Source organism: Geospiza fortis, unplaced genomic scaffold (assembly GCF_000277835.1).
Source record: "Geospiza fortis unplaced genomic scaffold, GeoFor_1.0 scaffold180, whole genome shotgun sequence".
NCBI classification, from domain to species: Eukaryota; Metazoa; Chordata; class Aves; order Passeriformes; family Thraupidae; genus Geospiza; species Geospiza fortis.
Window position 1 is genome coordinate 243,174 of NW_005054452.1, and position 23,260 is coordinate 266,433.

Genomic DNA, 23,260 nt, shown 5'->3' on the forward strand with positions numbered 1-23,260 from the left:
ACTCCCAAGTGCCAGGTCTTACTTAACTGTAAAAATGATTCTGCTATCTGCATGGAGGGAGTCTGATGGGAAAGATCAAAGGAGAAAAAAGAGCAGAGGGGAAAAGGAATGGGAGGAAGAAAAGGGAAAACAACACTGGGTTCTTTACTGAAATAATTCACAATTCAGAACTGTGACATTTTCTTACTTTTTGATCTGTTTTCCTATTTGCAGCAAAGTCATTGATGCCAAAAAGGACCCTTCATATGCTATGCTAGAATCATACCAATCTATAGAGGAAAAAAGTAAACAAGATCAGCTTTATGCTTATTTTCAGAGGTAAACCATACTGAACTACTGAATCTTGGGGGGAAAAAAAGGAAATAGAACTTTCATCAAAAGACATATGGCACATTAAATGTTATGTACACAGTATTTTTGAAGTTGTTGCAACATATTTTCCTCTAACAAAACTGTAAGAACTGTAGGGTGGCTTTCATCTGTCTTTTAGCTTTTAATTGGTTTTATGTCTCTTTCCTTTATATATAACTATGCATACGCCCACACAAAGATTCAAACATACATATGCATACATTCATTTCATTTATAAATATTGATTAATATTCTTAATAATGAAAAAAATCAAGCAGAGATCCTACTCCCCATAATAGTTCTGAATTGCAAGTCATCTATGGATCGCTCTGAATTGTCTTGTGGTTCTTTGTAAAAACAGTAGTAAATCACAATATTGTAATAACTGTCCTGGTGCTTGATATTTACATCAAAACACTTCAATATAGCACAATCACAGAAATTTACTCTGTAGTCATAGGTTGGGAAGCTTGCGTTCTGGATTTCTATGGTACTTCTAACATTGTACTGTATGCAAGTTGCCAAATAATGGTATTTCATTTTAGTATAAATAAAATACTGCTTATTTGTAATTGGCTATCCAAGAGAGAATGAAGAAGAAGATGGAAGCAGAAGCAGCAAGTAGACAAGCAGATGTGGATGTGCACTTGGATACCAGACCTCTGGATAGCAAAGGAGCATACAGTACCCAGCACCCTGAAGATCAGAAAACACTGTCAGGAAAGCTCTGCACTGACTGGGGCATGTCAGATCACAAGATAATGCTCTCACAAAGGGATGCGCAGGAGTTCAACTCACTATACCTCCTCCTGCTCAGAGCACCAGCAGAAGAAGCAAGCTGGGCAATCTTCACATTTTCGGTTTTACCGAGTCTTTGGAACAGACCCAAATAATTTCCGTGGTTGAAGCTCATTTTGCCCTTTGAGACTGACTGTGAAAACCCCACCAAACAGAAACACAATGGTGATGGAGCCTGGGAAGCAGCGGGTGCCAACAATGCCAGACTGGAATGATGAACTCAAGCAGTTTGGCCACTGATAATTCCACAACGGATGGGGATGTTCCAGGAACGAGGAGATGCACAAGGCTCACAATGGCTTATTCAGCATCCACAAACACTGAATAAAGAGACTCCAAAAAAGAAACACACACAACCACAAAAGCCAAGCCAGGAGAAGCACTGATTTGGGGGGTTGTTTTAGAGAGATGAACATGACAACTCAATGGGTATGAAAGGCTGGACCCAGATGGCAGGAGGTAAGAAAAGATCATGGCAGTTATGATGCAGCATAGCTGTCAGTGATACAAGGACAGATCACGCCGCTGCTGTCAGGAAAATGGAAGAGGATTTTTCATTGCTGTGGGAAGATCAAGGCATTAAAGTTACATACGTACATACGTCAAGAAGTGAAGACCAATTGCAGGACAGATACAGGAACCTTTAAGCAGCTCCTTTTAGGATTGTGTATATGACTTCAGAATGCCTGATCCAAGAAAGCCTGGCAAATGTTTAAGACCTTCTATAGTGCTTTGCAAAAAAAAACAAACAAAAAATGTTATGCGACTGAGAACACTTTCTGTGACTTCTGATATGTTTGAGGAAGGCCAGTGATGCCACTGGGGAATCTCATGGATGGAATGAAGGGCACAAGTTTTTTGTTCTAATAATCTTCGTACTTGATTGGGCTTAAACAATGAAAGGGTGCTTTTTCAAAACCATCTTTGGAAACAATTTGTTTTCAGCATCTTGGGTCTCACAGATCACTGTTGTTTTGAAACCACTCAGGAGAGTGGAATACGTTACAAATTTACATACATATGGTCTGTACTTGAGTTAGAGGATAACAAAAGTGTCATGGGGCTAAACTAGTGTCAAAGAAAAAAAAAATCACAAAGAGAAGTCAATGCTTCTTTGTGGTTCTAGAACACTCCCAGAGGCTCAAAGGCCAACATAGGAGAAGGAAGAAACATTTTAAAAATGTAAAAAACTCATTGCTTATAATATTACTGCTGCCTGTCTTTATTTCTGCAAAAGGTTGTAGTGTTCATTGAAAATAACTGAAATAACTGGGTGGTATTAGAGTATATAATCACTGTGCTTGCAATAGGACTTGAAAACAGCATATGCATCAAAATTTAAAGTATTTTGCTGGCCTTCCAGAGTCTTTTGCTAAACCTAGTGTGCATTGGAACCTGAGTGAATGAATCCCATTAGTCATCACCATCTTAACAATATGCACTTCATAGAGTTGGCTTCCGCACAGAGGAAGGAAATTACCAGTACTAACAAAGGAAAAGAAGATTTATAATGAGCAAATATACAAAAGCTCCAAATAATTATAATATTCACAGCTTGGCAATGACTTTTTAGGCTATGAAATTACTTTTCTTTTGGAAGAATGAAGATTCTACAAGGTTAGTATAAACAAAGGGTAATTGGAAAATCAAATTGCTCTACACAAGTTATTGTAAGGCCTGGAATAATGGTGATAGAATTAAAAAAATAAAAAAAACCAAAAAAAACCCCTTGCTTATAATTCAGTGGATTTTTGATTTGTACATTATTGCAATCAAAACTTCTCCCTTTCAAGTGCTACATGGGAAACAAATGGCTAAACACAGATCCCAGCTTACCCCTGATACAATGAGTTCTCCTCCCAGGTTCTGAACTTCTGCCTTCACTTTGCTGCAGATATTGAGCTGGTGGCAGTACAGGGCAATGCGCTGCAGGTAGGCCAGCAGATCCTGCTTGCAGGCTGAGTCTGGGCACTGCAGACAACACAAATACTGATCAGATGGAGCTGATTCATGAGATTAGAGACAGGTAATCAGATAGTGTCGGTGTGTGTGCATTAGGAGGATCTATTCCGCTTTGTCTTTACATGAGGTACTAGATAAAATCTGAAAACTCAAATTCTACCGTTCATTTAACTCAAGGTTTATGAATTGCAACCTAAAGATGCACTCTACCTTTCTGAAAAATGAGAAACCTCTTTATCAGCATTATGAAAATAGTAATTCTAAATTGTGCTCTGCAATTATTTATGGAATTGTACTGAACGCCCAAAATGTCAGGTTTAACTTGAAACTCCAGGTTGCCTGCTGGACATCCAAGTTAACATCCAGAATGGACCAGTTAATGTCCAGATAAACCCAGTTCTGAGTGGTTGGCCCCACTCCAATGCCAACTCCTGTGTGCCTGGCAGCTCCCCTGGCATTTGTGCAGACATTCAGAGGATTAGATTAGGTGTGCTGGATGCTGTGAGGGTTTCACAATCAATAGAACTAGAAAGGGCCCCAGTACAATTTATTCATAGTCTCTGGGACTCTTAATAGAAACTGCATCATCCCTCACAATATCAACAGCATAACAAACAACAGCCTTGTAGTTAATATTCCAAGTCTTGCCTCAGGAGAGCAGACCTCAGTAATTCACTCTGATGAAACAGAGCTAAAAGGGCCCACTGCTAACAGCATGTCTCCAATAAATACTCTTTGGGGCTACCCAGCAAAGTCTGACTGACAATGTTCCTGCATAGCTTGGGGAACAAAGATTCCAAATATGCCTTTTTATCACTTTACAAAGTTTATGCTCAATTAAAAAAAATTATCAGAGCATTTCAAGATAAACTGATAGAATTAAAGGCACATGAGTCAACAACATCTCCAACCTTGAGATCACTGCTCTGGCCCCAGCAGCTCATGCTGGCAAGGAATGTGCTCATGGTGAAGTAGTTGGAAATATTGTTGTCTATAACCCCAAATGGAGTCACTTGGCTTTTTTCTTGCCCTTTAAAACTAATAATAAACAAAGCTGGATCTTCAGTATAGAGCCTCTCTTCCTCAGACAGTTGCCACACCTCTCAGGCATTAATCCCTAAAAGACCTCTTCTCCCTGCTGATGCCAATTTAATATAAAAATATTTACTCAGTTCTTGAAGTTTCTGAACTGAAAGGAATGAATTTAAAGCAATACTTCTGAAGAGCTGTCAAGGCTTTAAATATAAATACCTTGGAGTGAGAAAAATGTAAGGGCTCTTTCATTGGAACAATAATTAAAAATGCAGCTGTCCACAAAAAGTTTATATTGCTTGAGGGTCCCCAGAGTTCTGTGAAATATCATTAAAGTGCAAGCATTAAAACAAATACTTCATTCTCAAAATAATTTCACTGCTTATTATTAGGGTTACGGTCCTCTGAAATTTAAAATATGAGTCAAGTCAAGGCACTCTAAGCATAACAAGTCTCCTTCTGTTTCTTTCTTTAAAATATTCCACCTCTGCAAACACTGCAGACCAGGAATTTCATCAGCTGACAGATGGATTTCTTCTTTCTTGTGTTAAAATGAACAGATGCTACATTTGAAGGACTGGAATGGGTTAATTACAGGAAAAATGCTCGCCGCTGCTGAAGAAGACCTAAACCCAACATTTCTGGGGCTGCAGAAAAATGGAAGCTTTGGGGTTTTTGCCACTCTGGCCCATATTCCATGGCAAGGTGTGCTACACATTATCACACTCTTATTGAAGAAGAAAATGACATTCTTATTTTGAAGAGAAAGACTAGAGGCAAGGAAGTTACCAGTTCCTACTTCCAGCAAATTTTGTCTTGATGTCATTGAAATGAAAGAAACTATAGCAAATTTACAAAGGGAAAAAACATTGAAGTTTAATTTGTCTGAATCCTAAATTAGCTATGTAGGACCTGGATTTGAAATTTGGCTCTTGACTTTTAATACAACGCCTCCTCTTGCTCTCCAGATGAATAGATAAATATGAAAATATATATACAGCAAGGTCATCTGTCCAGCTGTGACATGAATTTGGTAAAGGAAGTGGGGACACAGACCCCACAACATGCACAACACACTGAGGCAAACCAGAAAATAGGGAGTCAGAGAACCTTGAAAGAGTAAAGAGCCAAATCAAGGGAAAATTGCTGGAAGAACGAGCTCAAAAGGATCTAAAGATTCCTAGGCTCTTGGCAAGGGAAACAGAGCATCCAAATCCCTACTGCTTTTTGAACAGCAAAGTCATTTTGGAGGTGATGATCTCACAGGTCCTTTCCAACCTGAAGGAATCTCTTTTTTAATTCTATCAGGCCCAGAAGTGGGGCTGGGGAACAAGTCAGGCATTTCTGAATTTTGGAGAAACTCATTTATGAATTTTCTGTTCAGCAAAATGCTGAAGAACCAATGGGAAGATCAGGATCCAGACTCTCAACATGTAATTTTCTGGCAAAACAGACTTTTCCTGCAGAAGGCAACTCATCCATATTGGTAACATTGTGTTTCAGCTCATTTTGGGATTACCTGATCAGCTACTGCCCGTGCCAGTTTGTCCATCCTGGATCCTGCCTCTGCAATCTTCTTGGCTGCATTAATGACATCAGATGTGTTCTTCAGGGGGCCTTTCCCTCTGTGAAACACAAGACAATTACCCACAATCTCAATAAATCACGAAAGGCAACACTTTTAGTGACCCTGTTCAGTGCTCATTTTTAAAATAGTAACACAAATGTCTTCTTAATTTATTACAATTTTGCCTTTTAAGTACTTTATAGTACAGCTTGATTAAGAAATCTTTCTGCTGTATTTCCTCTCCCCTACAAAATGCCTCACTGGCAATTTAGTCTGATGGTGCCTTCAAGCACATGAGCTGTACTTAATAGTATATGCATTTTTAAGTGCTCATTAAGCCAATGTTGTTCCTGGAATACACAACTATTTCAAAATGATCTGATTCCCAAGCCAGTGCTAGATGTTCAGCCCATCATGTCTAAGGCAAGAATGTCACATTTTAGAAAACTTTTTTTTTAGAAGATTTTTTGTTGGAATATAAAGAGAGGTAAAGCATAATCATTGTGTAACACATTGAATGTTACACTTAAAACATGTATAATTAGCTTTAGGCCTGATCTTTCACCATATTTTTAAGGCAATGTACAAAATTCTGATTTTAGTCATTAAAGCTACCAAAATGTATTAAGTGGGAAGGCTTCTACAGACTTCTGTGAGTTTTCATCAGACTCAAAACTTTAACCCTGTTTGTACCAATAAAATTGCTGCTGCTCTTGAGAAAGTCACAACTGGAAGTGAGTTAATTTAATGTGGAAAATGACAATATGATCAAACATTTTTTTTAATTAAAGGCATTTTTTCTAAGCACAACACTGCATTATTTTTAGAATTTTTTAAAATCTATAATGGCAAGAATAACATGCTGAAACATATTTCCATTTTAATCTTCTTCCCAGACTTTCATTACCACTTTAAGCAGATGAAATACAAGTATCCCACTTCTGATGAACTTAAACTGCAGCAAAAATACTTCCTGGTGACCTCATGTGCTTCTACATTAATTACATGAGCAGCTCTGACTGTCACAAACTCCATGCATTTGAAAAATTATTCTATTCTAGCACTGCTGAGGTTACAGCCAACCAAAAAGGTGTGAAAGGCTTGTTTCTGTTTTAATGGAATACATTAAACAACTTGCTATTGAATCTGATGCAGACAGAGGTGCATTTTGATTTTTTTCATTTACTTCAAATGTGTCAGTAGTCTTTATCTCATTCTCAAATTAGTTTTGTTCTTTTGATGCTAGAAAATACAATTATCAAACTTCCAATTTCATGGTCAATGTATCAAAGGCTGTCCAGGAGGTTGCAGAGACTGTGCATATTCTGGGCTGTTGCTTTAGAACATCATTGCTTCCTGCCATGCTACAATGACACTGTTTGGGCAGTTTTCACCTCATTTTTTGTTGACAGAAGGATCAGAGACACCAAGACAATACAAATACATAAGTAACACAGAATTCTGTAAAATATCCTCTCCATCCATTTCCAGCCCTGGCCACTATCCCAAGTTGCTGCAAGCCCCAACCAACCGAGCTTGAACAGTTCCAGGGATGGGGCAACACAAAAGAGATGAATAAATGGATGTCTGATTTTAATCCTGAAATAAAACCAGGAAGATTTTCATCCTGTTTTGTGTAATCACATTTTGATAAATACCATTCAAACTTTTGAACCCACTTAAAAAATAAACACTGAACAAAATTTAATTTACTACAGGCATCTGGAATTCAAAGAATCTTGTAAACCTTTCTCCCTGGTGTGATTAACAACATGACCATAATAAGAGACAATAATTCTGTTTACATTGTATCATTAATGAATGGCCTCTGCAATTAGAGAAGAATAAGATGTCAATAGAGAAAAGAAATGAAAGCAAAAACAAAAAAAATCATTACTGACAGACTCCCAGGAAGCATTAGATCAAACCAGTTTCATTTCATTTGGGATTTTTTTTGGAAGGAAGTTCAGTGTTTAAATGATATAAATAGTTTTGCCATTATTTTTGATTGACACAAATTGTGCTGAAATGTTGAAAGTTCAGAGAGGCACATGCACTTAGATGGGTACTAAAGGAAATGTCACTGGAGTGTCTGTAAGGTCACAGAATAACTTTACAAAATGATCTGCAAATAAAAGAGACTTGCAAATAGCACAAAATCTTCATGTCATTAATCCCACTTGGACAAACACCCAGGGCAGTGTCTATGATGAGCTCTCCTTGGCTTTGCATCCCCAAAACCATGGCAAATCATCTCAAAAGGGTACAAATCAAGCAGAAAATGGAAGATGTGGCCCATCTGAGATGCTCAGCTGGGGTTATTTTGTCCTTACCTGGTGAAATCTGTCATTTCCATCATGATCATGCACATCTGCTTGGCCAGCACAATGATGTCATTGCCACTGTCATCCCACTTGGCCACCTCTGCATCCAGCTTGCTCTTCTCTTGGTGGAATATCTCCACCTGCTCAGCAATCTTTGCCTTCTCCTCCTGGGGCAGCTGGGCCATGATAGCCTGGAGAAAGAACACGAGTTGGGCATGAAAAAAAGGAAGATACAAAATGGATCTTTCCAGTGGTCCCAACAGCACGAGTTACTTTTTATGGGAGTTGAAGATACCAAGCAAAATCCTGTAGGCATTTGATTTCTGTCAGGACAGGTAAAAGCACATTCACAGCATGTTTATGCCTCTTCTTGCACTTTCAAGATGATAAAATTTCTATTTATGATGTCGTGATTATTCACCAGTTGAAAAAGGAGAGTTAAATCTCAATTTTGAGGGAGAATAAAACAAGTGACATTTATGGGAAAAGGCAGAGTGAATTGCTGTGTCTCCCCTAGTCTCATCCTCTGTCAGAAACAGAGGATTTCAGATTAACACAACACTAAAATAAACTATGACACACAAGACAATACGTTTGAAGTGAATTGTAACAAGTGTATCTTTAATGATATTTAGTGTTCCAATTTTCTCTTGGAAGAGATGCAAAAAGGCACTGGACAGGTTGGTACTGATCTGCCTGAGCATGAACAAAGCACAAAGTTCCTGCTCCCCTCCAAAAACACCCTAAAAATTAGAATAATTACTTTTGAAGATCAAATGGACACTTTGAACAATGATTTCCAAGTTAAGCTATTATTTGGCTCTAGGGGTTCTGAAGACCACATTATGCATTTAATGGGGTGTGACACATATTTAAGTGTCATTACATTTTTTTCTTGTTTATGTCACTTTCAATCAGCTGAAGTCTTTTCCTACATATTCTTAAAATGCTCTTGGCTTTTAAAAATTCGTAATTGACCTTTTCCCAAACTGAAATTAAAAAGGGTTATAAACAGTAGATCAGAAAATGAGAAATTTGCAAGTTAATCAAATTAAAATTCAAGATGAGTTTTAATTAGGCCTTATCAATGTAACTCAGCAGTTTCAAATGTGAGCATAATAGTCTTTGCACAGAAAAATGCAGTGTAAGTAAGTCAAGCTAATAAATAAATATATAAAATACACATAAAACAACAGAACCGAGGAATTAACTGAAATTAAGGGAATATGGTAGGAGTAGTGAAATTTGGGAAGTTTATCTGTATGACTTGCCTGTGGGTTCTTCAAGTGTCTGCTTCACCTGAACACACTTTAAACTGGTAAACAGTGCTTTAATAATTCTGTTCCAGCTGCTGATGTGCTTTCAAAGCAGCCATATCCTACAGCAAATGCAGCCTGTGAATTCCACTTTTATTTCTACTGAAGACCAACACAAGTCTTTCTGCTAAAACACTGCCAGCCTTATGGAGTAAGCATATTAAACAAATCCATTACATGGCATGAATAAAAGTATTTTGCATCTTTTCCACAGGAAAGGTTCAGACAAGATTCTCTTCTGCTCAGCACTCCAGACTGGGGACTGGGCAGCTTCTGATTAGCATTGTTTCCCTTTTAGGTTTTTATGATTTGTTGTTTCCTGTGCCACATTGCAATCTGTGTTATTCAGGAACTGTCTTTATGATATATTATGTTTATACAGTGTGTACCTGATCAAAGCAGAAGGATTTAAGCACAGCAGTAATAATAACCACAATAAATGCCGTAGAATTTAAAAATCCTAAATCTCCAGGTGAACTCGATTCTTAGTAAGAAAAATTGCTGCAGTCTTTACTTGGGTTTCAGATCAAGAAAGGATTACATGCTACCCAGTCCTAAATGTAACCACAAAGATGAGAAAGGCTGTGAAATCTGACAAAATAGTCTGTACTGTATCTCATTTCTGTTATACCTGAGATTTGCTTTAGAAGTCAATACTTTGAATATCTCAAAGAGGAGTTTATGCCCTTTAAAATATCAAAATCTCAAAAGATATTCAACTACATCCCAACAGTTCTGTCACCAGTCTCATAGTAAGGAATCCAAGTATTTTTTGCCTTAGGGATGTCATGATAAAACTCCCATTTTTCTGATACATGATATGGTTAATTTACCATCTATATCCAATATTCAGGGAAATAGTTTTAAGACAAAAAGAAATCTCTGCCCATTTCACTGGATCCATGCCTTGCATTTCTCTCACACCTCTGAGGAAGCTTCTTTCAGATTTTTGTTACTCTACTGTTTCTTTGCAGGGTGTAAAACCTTTGTGTCAAGCCCCAGCCTACAGCAGCTGAAAACTCTGTCCTGGTCCTCTGAGCTTTCTCAGCATCTTTGCCTGCTGCTCTTTAGGTTCTCAGCCCTACAAATCCTCTTCCAGACTCCAAGGTAAGAAATCCCCACTCCAGTTACCAAATTTTGCTGGTGTTTGAGTGTGTGGGGAGGATGCTTCTTATTTAGCCCATAGCTTCACTTCTAGCACATCAGAACAAATCAGACTTGTGTGAAACAGCCATGAAAATCATTCAGATAATTTCCAGTTTCCTGCTGGTTCTCTCCTGGAAAATGTTAAAAGGCTTTTCTTGAAAAAAACACATTCTTTCAAGTCAAATATATTTTCATGATGCATAAAATTATATTCTGATTATTTTTTTTAATAATCTGAGCTGAGAAGACTATTCAGTAAAAGGTAAACATTCATCAGAGGGTGGCATAATCCTGAGTGTTAACAGGAATATTCCTGAGTGTTAACAGACTTCACTTCCCCAGCACCTGTGACCCCTGAAGCACTCATCAGCTTAATTTGCAATCCCCATGCACAAGCTGAGGTCGCAAATCACAGTGACTGGAGTTTATCATGATGTAATTACCCTGGTAAAATTACATTGACTCAGTAGCAAATGTCTTCAATTACAATTAAATTACAGGGACTACTCAGTAGCTTAAACAGATCTTCTTGACAGGTTTGCACACTGGGAAACGTGACTAATGTAAGATTTCTCTGGATACAGCACATGGTGCACTGATGGGATTTTTTTTTTTTTAATTTGCTGACTACTCCCACAGTTTCAGCACATTCCAAACCTGCAAAGCCTCCTCTTTACAGCACTAGCTGGAGCAAGCAGCTGATACTAGGCACCACAAAAGCCTCAAGACCATTCAATAAATGCTACCTAAATAGGTTTAACATTAAAAAAAACCTTCAACAGCTCCGTCAGCTTGGTCCCATCCTTTCTTAAACAACCTTGAGGACTGGAAATCACCTTTGCTTTCTGAGGCAGAGATTTTATTGGTCACTACTGGACACACACGTGCGGTTTGTACTCACCCTTGCACTCTGACCAGCAATGAGCTGGTCATCCTCAGTCTGGACACTCGTTCGGCTGCGCACGTCGTAATCCTCCTGCTCGAAGTCTGAGTCGTCCTCGAGCTCCTCAGGGGTCTGCAGAGACACACAAAAGCCACAGAGAGGAGATGACCAGCTTAAAAAGGACACAGAGCAAGCTCTCTGCACAGTGAGCTCTCATTTCATTGACTACCAGCCCAGGAAATGCTGTTCTGTTCTTCTCTGAAATGAATTTGTCTGCCCCAGCAGTCAGGAACTGAAATTGAATTGTCTTAAAAATTAAATTGTTTCAACCCTAGTTTTCTTTACAAATGGCATTTGTCATTACCTTGCCACAACTTTTCTTGCTGCAATTTCTCTTAACTGTGTTAACATGATGAATACAGTTCCAGGAACAAATATCCTTTGGAAACACTAACAACTGGAATGCAGTATTTTAAAATAATGTTATTCCATATATAAATGGACGCTATCACTATTATGTTACTGGAAACTACATGTAATCTTCTAAAGAGAAAGTAAATAACTGGGAAAAAGCAACTAACATCCTGGAAGAAAAAAATTATCAAAGCAAATAAGAGATTTCCCATTGAAAGAAATTGTAAATGATGTCAAGTGGTTTTGAAACAAACCATGAAATTTATAATCTGTGTAATCTTGTTAGTTCACATGGTCCTTTTCATACACAGACCTTTGGAATTTGACTCATCCCCCTGCTGAGACAATGATGTCTCCACTGCTGATGCTACAAATGATGGGAAGGTTTCTTGGAAGATTGATTAAATCAAGTTACATATTTTCACGCTTCAGACTGTTGAAAATGTTGGAAGGAGGGAGAAAACAAAAAAGATGCATCTGTTCATTTGGGGTTTTTCACCTTCTAGCAAAAAGTTCTGAGAAAAGAAAAGTCCTTATTTATATACAGAGAGAGAGAGTCTTCTTAAAATCAGTATTTAGTATGATATTTAATATAGAGGGTGCAAAAAAGTGAAATCTTTAGAAAGAAGATTATATTCCATTTTATGATTGAATAGCATCTGGTACAACAGCCCGAGTAAGTTCTGTGGGTACCAAGCATGACAAAGGTATGAAGAAAAAGGAAAGAAAGAGAAAACCACAGTAACTGCAGAGAAATCCTCTCTTTCCTGGACACCCATCACCCCCAGTGACAGCCTGGAAGGCCAAAGCACTACAGAAGAAATCATCCAGGCTGGCATTTGGTGCTTGGAGGCAACGTCAAGTTTCCCAGCAGAGGTGCTAATCACTGCCAGTTGTCATTACAGCTCTGCCTGGGGGCTGCTCAGTCACCAGGAACGGCTCCAAACCCTCAAATGTAACACAGAGGAATCTTCTGGTGATATTTCTGTTCCAGCCTGGCTCCCAACACCAAGTGCACATCCCTGTTTGTAGCTGCACAGTGAAGTGCACAGGATGGGGAGAGTAAAACACAGCCCTCTTGGTGTGACTCTGAGAGCATGAATTAAATATGGGCTTTGGTGCTGAGCTGGAGGAAGAAATAACCCAGTGTGACAGTGTGGTAATGAAACTGCACCTCTGAAGAGAGGCATGTACAGAGAGTGTGTCTAACAGGACAGGCAGGAGAGGAAGTTCAGATCAAAAATGAATTTACCTTCTCTCTACTGCCACAGGTAAAATAGGATCGGTACCCATCCAATGGTCTTATTTTCAACCACCTTTAATCTCTTTGTTTTCTCTGCTCAGCTGCCCATGGGCAGGATGAGACCTTAAAATCTGTCATAAACAAGCAAGGTACAAAGAGGATCCTACAACTCCCTGAGCAAAGAATGTTTTCTATCACAAGGCTCAGCTTTTCATCTGCCTAGGCTTTGCTGTTTAGAACAAGAACAGGGTGGAGAGCTTCAAAAAACCAGCTGGCTCTTCCCCATCCTCCAAGGCCACTCAACGAGCCAGTTTCACTGGTCATTGTGAAACCAGTACCCTTTCACACCCCAAATATACTCCTCTTAGTTTCTTCTGTCTCCATTTTAATAAATAACATTATAAAACATAATGTGCAGTCCTTTCCAAGGCTTTCATAGTCAAACTTGAGCAAAGATGTAATATTCAAAATATTACATCTCAGCATGGTAACCAGTAAGGACATGAGGCTGCCTCTTAAAAAGAAAAAATATTCTGAAAATTCTATGCGAGGACTTATTCTTGAAGAAATACCCAGAAAAAAATGCATTGCTGTTACTGACATTCATGATCTTGAAATCTGTGGCCTTTAAAAGACTGAAATTTAATGGGTATAAATGTTGAACTTGGAGAAAATGTAGTGCAAACCAAAAGGGCAAGTAATGCAACTGTTAGCAATATACTACAAGCACAAGACATCTTCCTATTTCCCCTCTGTACAAGTGAGATCTAATTCAAAGTGATCTTTCAGATTCACCTTTTTCATGTTTTCAAGTGTGGTGAATTTTACACTCTCATTTTCTTCCCCAAACACCTGCATTTTGCATTAGGGTGAAAAAGTGGGCTTAACTTTTATCTGTTTGCTGCCATTTCAAACACTTTCATGCTTTTCACCATTGCACCTTTGCTTTTTCTCAGCTGATCCCCTGGAGATGCAGCCCATAAAAACAGAGCCTTCCTTTTGTTTAGACACAAAGGTACCAAAAAAATTATATAAATTATATTGAATTTGACTTAAAGGACTACTCTTAGCAAGGCCTTCTAAATACACCAGAATGACTCTAATTTTTGTGCACAACAAACAGGACCTTGATATTTAAAACCTTGTTTCCAAGACAACAGAGTCTGAGACCATTTCTCTGCGCTGGAAGATAGAAAGACTGATTCTGTCTTTCAGACACCTGGATTTATGGTTACACAAACATAGGAGTCACAGAATTCAGGTTGGAGACAGCTTCCAAACAATGCTGACAGCCACCAGTGGCAGAGGAAGCTTGAGTAATATTCAAAACTAATGGATTTTATGCACTGGTTGATTTCAGTAGTAAAATGGACCATTTTCATAATTTTTAATCTGTTTTGTAGCACAAGCCACAAGAGTTCCCAGGATTTTTTTTTCGTATACAGTATCTCTACTACACACAACATTCATCTAACTCAGAGGAAGTTTTCCAGTGAAGAAGAATCTTTCACAATCCCAGATAAATCACACAATAAATATATGCTTTCCTCTTTTGAGATGCATGTTTTATTTCTTATATGAATGTGGTGACTTTCAACTTCCAGGCATTGGAATATATATATATTTTTTAATATCTCTCTGGCTGTTTGATTGAAGATCTTGCTGTGAACAAAGTATCTCCCATCTATGTCATTTTTTTAATCTTTTGTGACTGCAGTATGAAAATGTGAATTATACAAGTATAAGGAATAAAATGGCATATATATGCAGATTTATAAATGCTATTTGTTTCATATTTCACCAACTCAAATGTACTTGATGAAGATAGAAACCCCACTTTGCTATGCACTTAAAAACTGTAAGATGCAATTACAAGAATTTCAGCACTGTGAACACCAAGTCAAGCTAACCCTGTAATGAGAGCAAAGACTGAAGAGATGAAAAGATACTCCCCTGTTTTTTACAATGAAAATACCCTCTAATTCTAGAAGACAAGGAATAAAAACCCCCAGACTTTACAAGGTGCTTTTAAATCCAACTCCATGCTATTCTGTACATTTGATTTGGTGCCACTGCAGCCTGAGTGACTCAGCTGCAAGCAGCACCTGAGAGCCTCAATCACAGACCCTCTCTCACTGCAGGTCTTCCGTTGTTTGGTGATTTACAGTAAAATCTAACACTTCAAATCCAATCTGAGGAGCAGCAGGCACTCAATGGAAACACTGGACCCCACAACACCCTTTGGAGATAGGATGTTTCAAAACATGATGGGATTCTGCACTAAATCTGGTTTTACAGAGGACACAAAATGTTGCAGCACTTTGGGTTTTACCCCAGTGGCTGCCCCAGAGGTGATGGTGGCTAAACCTGACAAGTCTGGCAGAGGAGAGGAGCATTAATACACCCAAACAGCTGGGGCTGAGGATCCCACAGCCATTTTCACTGAGGTCTTCTCCCAAGGAGAAGAAAAATCCCTTAATGTCAGAATAGAATAGAAATGGAGTTAATAATAGAATGAAATATCCTGAATTGGAAGGAGCTCACAAGGACCATTAAAGTCCAGCTCCTGCACAGGACATCCTCAAGAGTCACAACTTGTTCCTGAGAGCATTATCCAAATGCTTCCTGAATTCTGCCAGCCTTGGTGTGAGAGACTGAAATGGTTAATGGCTTAAACACTGTTAAAAAAGGACTTGGCCACTATGGCAAAACTGTATAAAGAAGCTGTGAGCACCAAAGCCCTGTTCAAATGTGCTTCCTGAGGGGAGCTGGGCAGTGAGTTAAGCCACCTGATGTTTTCTGCTGAATCTGTCACTCCTTTTCTCTCCCACCCTGCTCCTCTTTTTCTTCCTCTCTCTCTCTACCTCACACTACTGTTAAATAAAATCCATATTATCAACTTCAGCATATGGTCTCGTTTGCACCTTAACACAGGCAGAGGCATCTCTCTAACGATTTTAATAACCAGAACTCAACACCTGCTGCTGTGACCACTTCCCTGGGGACCTTTTTCTTCCTCTCTCTCTCTACCTCACACTACTGTTAAATAAAATCCATATTATCAACTTCAGCATATGGTCTCATTTGCACCTTAACACAGGCAGAGGCATCTCTCTAACGATTTTAATAACCAGAACTCAACACCTGCTGCTGTGACCACTTCCCTGGGGACCCTGTTGCAGTGCCCAACCACCCTCTGGGTGAAGAACTTTTTCCTGATATCCAACCTAAACCTCCCCTGACGCAGTTCCAGCCATTCCCTCATGTCCTAAGATGTTCCCAGAGAGCATTTCCAGGCATCACCCCAAAGAATCAAGTTTACAGATGTTTAAAGTCTACTCTGTAACATGAACTAAAACATGGCAAGAGGGAACGCCTGAACATTGGCTCCAACAGTGCACTCCTGATCCAAACAAATGTAACACTCAGTGCATGTAGATACCTCTAAAAAAGAGGTTGCTAATGGCAAAGGCCATGTTTAAAACCAGTAAATAACAGTAAATTGGCCTTGGAGATTCATAAGAATGAGAAAAGTTGCCATTGTGAGTCCTCCTGACTGTAGAGAGGGTTTCTGGCCAGTAACCGAGGGAACTTCATAAGCAGCTATGAAAACACAAAATGCAATTTCATCCCTACACAGTAATAGGAAAGGTGTTGGAATGAAGTTATTATTTTCTATTTTATTTCTAGGTTCTATAATTATACTCTTAAATTCATTTATACTACTTCTTAACTTGTGAAAGAGATCTTTTTCTTCTGTACAGATAATAATAATAGTCCTCAATGAAAAAATGAGTCTCTCCTCCAGAGGGACAATAAATTCTCCCCTTTTGAGGGAAAAGGAGAAGAACAGAGACTATCCACCCTTTCTTTCAGCTTACTAAAAGTAATAGTACCAACCAAAATTAATTTCAAAATTGGCTTTATTTACTCTCTGGAATGAGGGGACTCATCTCAGATAAATTCAATCTTCCACAGCTTGCACACAAACAATCACTGCCTGAAAATAATTGTGTCAGATGCTCTAAAAAGTTTGCAAGATTGGATTTTTTTCCTTTTTTTACAATTCTGAGAAAGTTTTACACCTGAATTAATGGGTGCATAATATTTGACAGATTATTAAATGAAAATATTCTAAAGGCTTTTATAGCCTCACCCTTTAATTATACATCCCATTTCAGTGTGAGATGTTCAAATGGAAATGTTAAAGAGTATCTCAAAGTGAAACTAATTTTGTTTTCTACAGCAAATAAGGTTCTGATTCAGCAAACTCTGGTCTGTGTAAGCTTATATATGTGGATTTTTCCAGTTAACTCACATGGATAATGAGTCCATTTATGCGCTTTAGTTCTCTGCCTGGGTAAGGAGTATTACATTGAGCTCCATAAATAAGTTAATTGTCTGAAGGCAAAAATAAATCTTCCTAATCTGGGCAAACAGAATTCATTAACTCATGTCATACAACGGGTGGAAAGTTGTAGTGATATAATGGCAAAAGTAACTTGGGATTTTCCTAAGGAGACTGAGAAGCCTGAATGCTGATCAGCTCTCCAGGTACACAGAACTGTCAGGCAGTGACAAAGGAAGTGATCAGGCCTTCAAAATTCAAATTTTAAACTTAAAAACATCTCTCCAGGATGGACATCTCATGGCAAACTCTTGGGGATAACTCTGATGTGTAGGAGGTTGCTGGAAGATGGAGCTCTGTGTAGGGGATGAGAAAACCTGGCTTTGTAGGAGATCCCAGCTGATGATTGAGTCTGTGCCACAATCACAGTTCGAAATGACTGGAAAAGATTGAAGTGCGCTAAGCAGTTGTTCTTGTCATAAGAAAAGTTTAGAAAGTGTTGTTACTGACTAAGAAACTGGAAAATCAAAGGGAAAACAGAGATCCTTTACTATGCAGACCTTTCATTTCCCAGAACCATTGAATGCTGGAATGGTTTGGGTTGGAAGGGACCTTAAAGCCCATCCAGTCCCACCCCCTGCCATGGGCAGGGACACCTTCCAGGATGCTCCCAGTCCTGTCCAACCTGGCCTTGGACACTTCCAGGGATCCAGGGACAGCCACAGCTTCTCTGGGCAAACTGTCCCAGGCCCCTACCACCCTCACAGGGAAATAATCCAAGTAAAGATTTCCCTCCTCTTCCCTTCCCTGCCAATCCCCTAACACTGCACACCCAGAGAACAGGATGGCTTTGCCCCCACCACAAGCCAGGACTATAATTCAGGCCACCTGGGATAAGCACTGGGTATGAGAATGGAATTGTTGTTTGGCAGTTATAAAATTAAGCCTGTCAAAAGCTTTTTCTGTAAATGTTAATACATAGTGGCAGATGACTAAAATGGAGCTATTTTGGAGTGTTCCAACTGCCTGAAGTCTTACATCAGGGCCATAACACACTCACAGCCACAAGCACACACTACCTGTTTGCTCAAAGGAATCAGTTGATGTTTCAGCCCTGTTATTTGCCTCAACAGCTTTCCTCTGCAATTTTCTCCATAACTTTACTTGTACATGGCTTTCATTAGGGCAGATTCAAGGTAATTTGAGTTTCAAATAACAGTTACAGCTGCTGAAGAGATGTCCAAACCAGGTTTGGTTTGCTGGTTTTTTTTAAAATCTTTGTCTGCTGACTAAAGTGAAAAGCAACATACACCTACTATCACAATAATGATGTTGTTCTGTGGTGTCTTTTATTTGTTTGTGTATTTTATTAAAAGATGTCTCAACAAATTGAATCAACTGGTTAGTCAACACTGAAATGACACGTTTTTTACCTTGGTAAACATTCAAAACCATCCCTGCAGCTGCTCACTGGAGCAGCAAGATAATTTATTCATTTAGATTTTGACCAGACCTACCTCACATCCCAGGCAGCACACATACACTGGGAAAAAACTCCAAATAAACAAAAATTCCACACAAACTTTGAAGAGCTTGGCAAATTAATCCTATTACTATGGAAACAGTAATGGAGTTTGCATCTATTGGCAGTTGTGATCAAATCTTCTAGGTGATTAACATACTAATTGTGATTCATCCACTAAATAACCTCATCTCTTTATTTACTAAGTCTTTTGTTGTTGGATAGACTTCTGTTTCATGCATGTTTCAATGTCAATCTTTTCAATGCCAATCTGGTGCATGTTCCAACATCAATCTTTTCTGGCTTATTACAACACAAGGAGCTTTTGCATTCCTCTTATCCATGAGATCTCCCTGTAAACCCCAACTTTTCCCTGCCCAGGTGCTCGACATACCCTGATCATCAGGACAGCTTTCCTGATGTCCCGGACTCCGTCGTAGACCAGGCGGGAGGCGTCGATGAACTCGTTCTCCTCGAAGGGCTGGGGCACGTTGGCACTCAGGGCTTCAATGGCCACCTCCACTTGCTCAGCAAAACGTGGCATCACTGGGTTAGACACAAGGAAAGGCAGCAGGGTTAGATTTGTGCTCTCTCCTGAACGCTTTTCTGCTGCTCTGGGGCGTGGATAGTTTCCAGGAGGCACGGCACACGCTGTGCTGGAAATTCCACAGGGAGCTCATGGATGGGTTTGTACCCACCCTGCACGTGGACAGCTCTGGCACTTTATCTGACAGCGTGGAAATAACCATCCCTATGTTCTCTCCTCCAATTGTGCAACAAAGAATAGAAAACTTCCTTCCAAAACTGTGATTTACTAACTTTTAAAAGGCTGCAAGGTACCTGAGCAGGCAGTAAAGTTCATTTAAGAGCTTTACAACCTGTAACGAGCACAGCAAATATTTGTATCAAGTGATCAAAACAAACTGTAGCCATTATGCCTGCTAATTTACATAATTTACACTCTAGCTCATACTAAATAATAATAATTTTATAAGGGACAAAATGCAAAACCGAGGATATACTTTTGTGAAGACACCTAAATGAATCTTCTGTTTCTTTGCTACCACCACGTATATAACACAAGACATAGCCATAGATATTGGCTAAAAATATTATAAACTGTGATATGAACTTATTTATTATACAATCTAAAGCTGTTATTTACTTTTGTAAATGGTTTCAGAAGTAGCAAGAGACTTTTCTTCAAATTTCATAGAGGATTCCTTTGAAGGCACAATCACTTACTGCACGTTGTGTTTGCAGGAAAACAACTCTTCCCCAAATCAGTCCTCTAACAACTCAAACCCTAAAAACATGAACGTCAGGCCCCACTGATTATACAACACAAGTACATTCCTTTTTTACTCCTCTTCATAATTTTAACAATAATATTGGAGGACTGTGCTCACAGAGGATAAACCTAATCAATGTTTCATTAGAAACCTGGATAAAAGATGCAGTTGGATTAATTCTTAAGAATGTAAGGAACTAGGGTCAAGTTCAAGATTTATAGATACTCATCTTTTCATCATATTCACATCACTTTTATTCTAGCATTTAGGTATCCAGATCATGTACCACTGACTTTACTATTTTGGCAATATAATTAGAAGAACAGGAAATGATGATTCCCACAACAAGTTATTGCCTTTTTTTTGTTGTTAAAATAATTCTTTTTTTGCCCATCTTTTCCCAAAACTCTATTTTTAATACACTTATTGGTAACCTGAACCCAGCTGATGAATACAAAAGGGAATTTCCAGGGTTTTTTTTCATCAAGAGCAGTGACATTCTTTCTCAGGAACTGCTACTGTGATAGGAAATGGTATTTTCTTCTTGACTAAGTGTTCTTAAATTTATTTTACAGAATCTGACTTAAAGTAAAACCATAAAAACACATGATTTAAGAATAGTTTACATTTTGAAGAAGTGGCAGCAACCATGAGCTCAAACTTTCTGTGTCTGGCATTTAAATATTACGCATTGGATGCAAATGAGGAAACCTTTAAAGGGATATAGGGATTCAAATATAGTTTATACATCACTAAATATATATGAATATATATATCTGTTCATATAGACAGATGAAAGAACAGATTTGTATTTTCCATGCAGATCATGTTCATTCCTGGGATACACTGGAGAAACAGAAAAAAGTGACAGCAACAATAGATTTTAAAGAAAGTAAACATTAACAAAACATTGCCAGGCAGAGGGGAAACATTTTAATTAGAAAAGGAGTTTAAGAGAGATGAAAGTTTTGGAAGGCGTATTGAATAAATGCATATATCAAATTACCTTAATTAATAGAACACTTGAAAATGTAGTAGGAGACTAATATGATTGCATAAGGAAGTCTCAAGCCTGAATATCAAAAAGCAATCATTAAAAATACAATCTAAACAAGTAAACCTAAAGAATAAACCAGAAATTATTTTGGGTTGCTGGGATAAAACAAGTAATACTAGAGATGCAATCATGACCAACAAAAGAAAAAGGAGATAAAAAACCCTAATACTTAGGGTTAAATTGAATCTAATGTTATATTTCAGTTTATAATTTCTTAACTAGCAGAGGAGGTCAGATATTTGATATAATTAATAATAGGTGCAACAGGCCTGAATTAGGAATGGGCAGTTTGAAGAACATCTACATAAGCATAAGGAAATTTATCTTTTATGTATGTGTTTAAGTTAACACAGTAAAGTAAAATTTACCCTGTAGCTTTTAAGACAAAAAAATCAAAGCAATTTCTGAACCATTTTCAGAGAACTCAAGAAAAACATTAATGGTGAAAATTCCAGGGATTTGTTTAAAAAAAAAACAACAAACCCTTTCCTATTTTAGATAAAGGCATATAATCCTTATATAAAGGTTCATGTAAAGATAGAGAAGAAAAGAAGGAATATTTAAACTATATTCAACATAGTTTCAGTACCTAGAAATAAAATTAAACTTGACATGGAGCAATTAACGTTTAATTATCTGTAAATAATCAACAGATGCTGGACAGGCAACAGATTTGTGGCAATAAGCTGCACCAAGCTTTTAGAATATCTCCCTTGACAGGGCAGTGATGGCGGGAAGCAAATATGACACAGCTGGGTTTGTCATGGCCACATGTGACATTCTTAGAACAAAACAAGTGAAATTTAAATTAAATGGTTGGAAGGTGGGAAGTTACACTTTATTCATATTTCTGAACACAGGTATTAATGCCTGACCACACTGATTACCTCTGCTGGGTGTGGAAGCTTCTGTGATCTGTTCTGCTTTTGCAGACCTGGCTATCATTTAGTCCCTAATTTAAAATATGACACATAAACATTATCTGCTGTTTCAAAATGGGAATAGATATTAAAATGCTTCATGAATTGCTTGCTTGCCAATGGTATTTTTACAGCAGTGCTCACTTTTGATTGGGCAAGCAAGGAAAAAACACCTTTAATAGGGGGCTATTACTTATTGCTTCTCTAAGCATCTGTTGTCATTTAACACAGGAAGTTTTTGAAAATAGAAAATTGAGTGGAGAAATGTTTAATCGCCAGTTAAGGTAATTGAGCTCCATAAAAAAAAACCCTCCAGTCTTTCTTCTCAATATTTACCACACAAAGAAGGATATTCCTGTGCCAAAGGTGAAAGAACCACAAGTAAAATTCAGGCAAAGGCGTGCATTTGAATCTGGAGTTAAAACTTGCAAATGTATCAGACAGAGAATGATTCATTTATTATGCACAGAGAAATTGGCTATAAATTTTAGATTCAGAAGCAAATCAATACTTTTGGGGAAAAATTAAACATTGGTTTCTTAGTTTGAGCTGTGGCCTTGAAAACAGTCACACATACGCTTAGACTGAAAAATGTGGTCCATTAAAATCTCTCGGCCTAACTACATGAATTAATTAGGCACCTGCATAAATGTTGACAGAATCAGGTCCCAAGTTAATAACAACACTTCTAATTCACTGACTTTGTCATTCCAACAAAATAAAGATTTGAAAGCCTTTCTGTAGATGAGTTTCCAATGGCACTGAAAGCAAGACCAATGCCAACAAAATCTAGGTTGAACGGCTGCTGGAGAAAAAACTGGAATCAGAAAAGTTGAAATTGCTTCCATTTTATCAACTGATCAATCCTTTTGAATTATACTTTTTTTCTTTTGGCTGATGTATAATTGAAACCCAGCATATCACCATGTGTGAATTCATGCCTTGATCAAACCTGTATTTTTTTTGTGAACCCCTCTGTTCCACAAAGAAAATATTTTCTCTAAAGTTCTTGTTTTTCTCCCACCCACCCATATCTCCTACATATTGAAGTTATCAAGTAATTACCTGTTTCCTAAAAATATATT

At 38.2% G+C, this 23,260-nt stretch overlaps 1 protein-coding gene across 2 annotated transcripts in view; it reads right to left on the reverse strand.

Annotated features, from left to right (window-relative positions):
• CTNNA2 (catenin alpha 2) overlaps positions 1 to 23,260 on the reverse strand; it is a 477,001-nt gene that overhangs the window by 26,225 nt on the left and 427,516 nt on the right. For both annotated transcript variants that reach the window (XM_005427746.2, XM_014309794.2), the window contains exons 13-17: positions 19,301 to 19,452; positions 11,398 to 11,511; positions 8,044 to 8,225; positions 5,663 to 5,768; positions 2,986 to 3,120 (exon numbers count right to left, since the gene is read on the reverse strand). In XM_005427746.2, the coding sequence (XP_005427803.1) occupies positions 2,986 to 3,120; positions 5,663 to 5,768; positions 8,044 to 8,225; positions 11,398 to 11,511; positions 19,301 to 19,452 (689 nt within the window). The remainder of the gene's footprint in view (positions 1 to 2,985; positions 3,121 to 5,662; positions 5,769 to 8,043; positions 8,226 to 11,397; positions 11,512 to 19,300; positions 19,453 to 23,260) is intronic.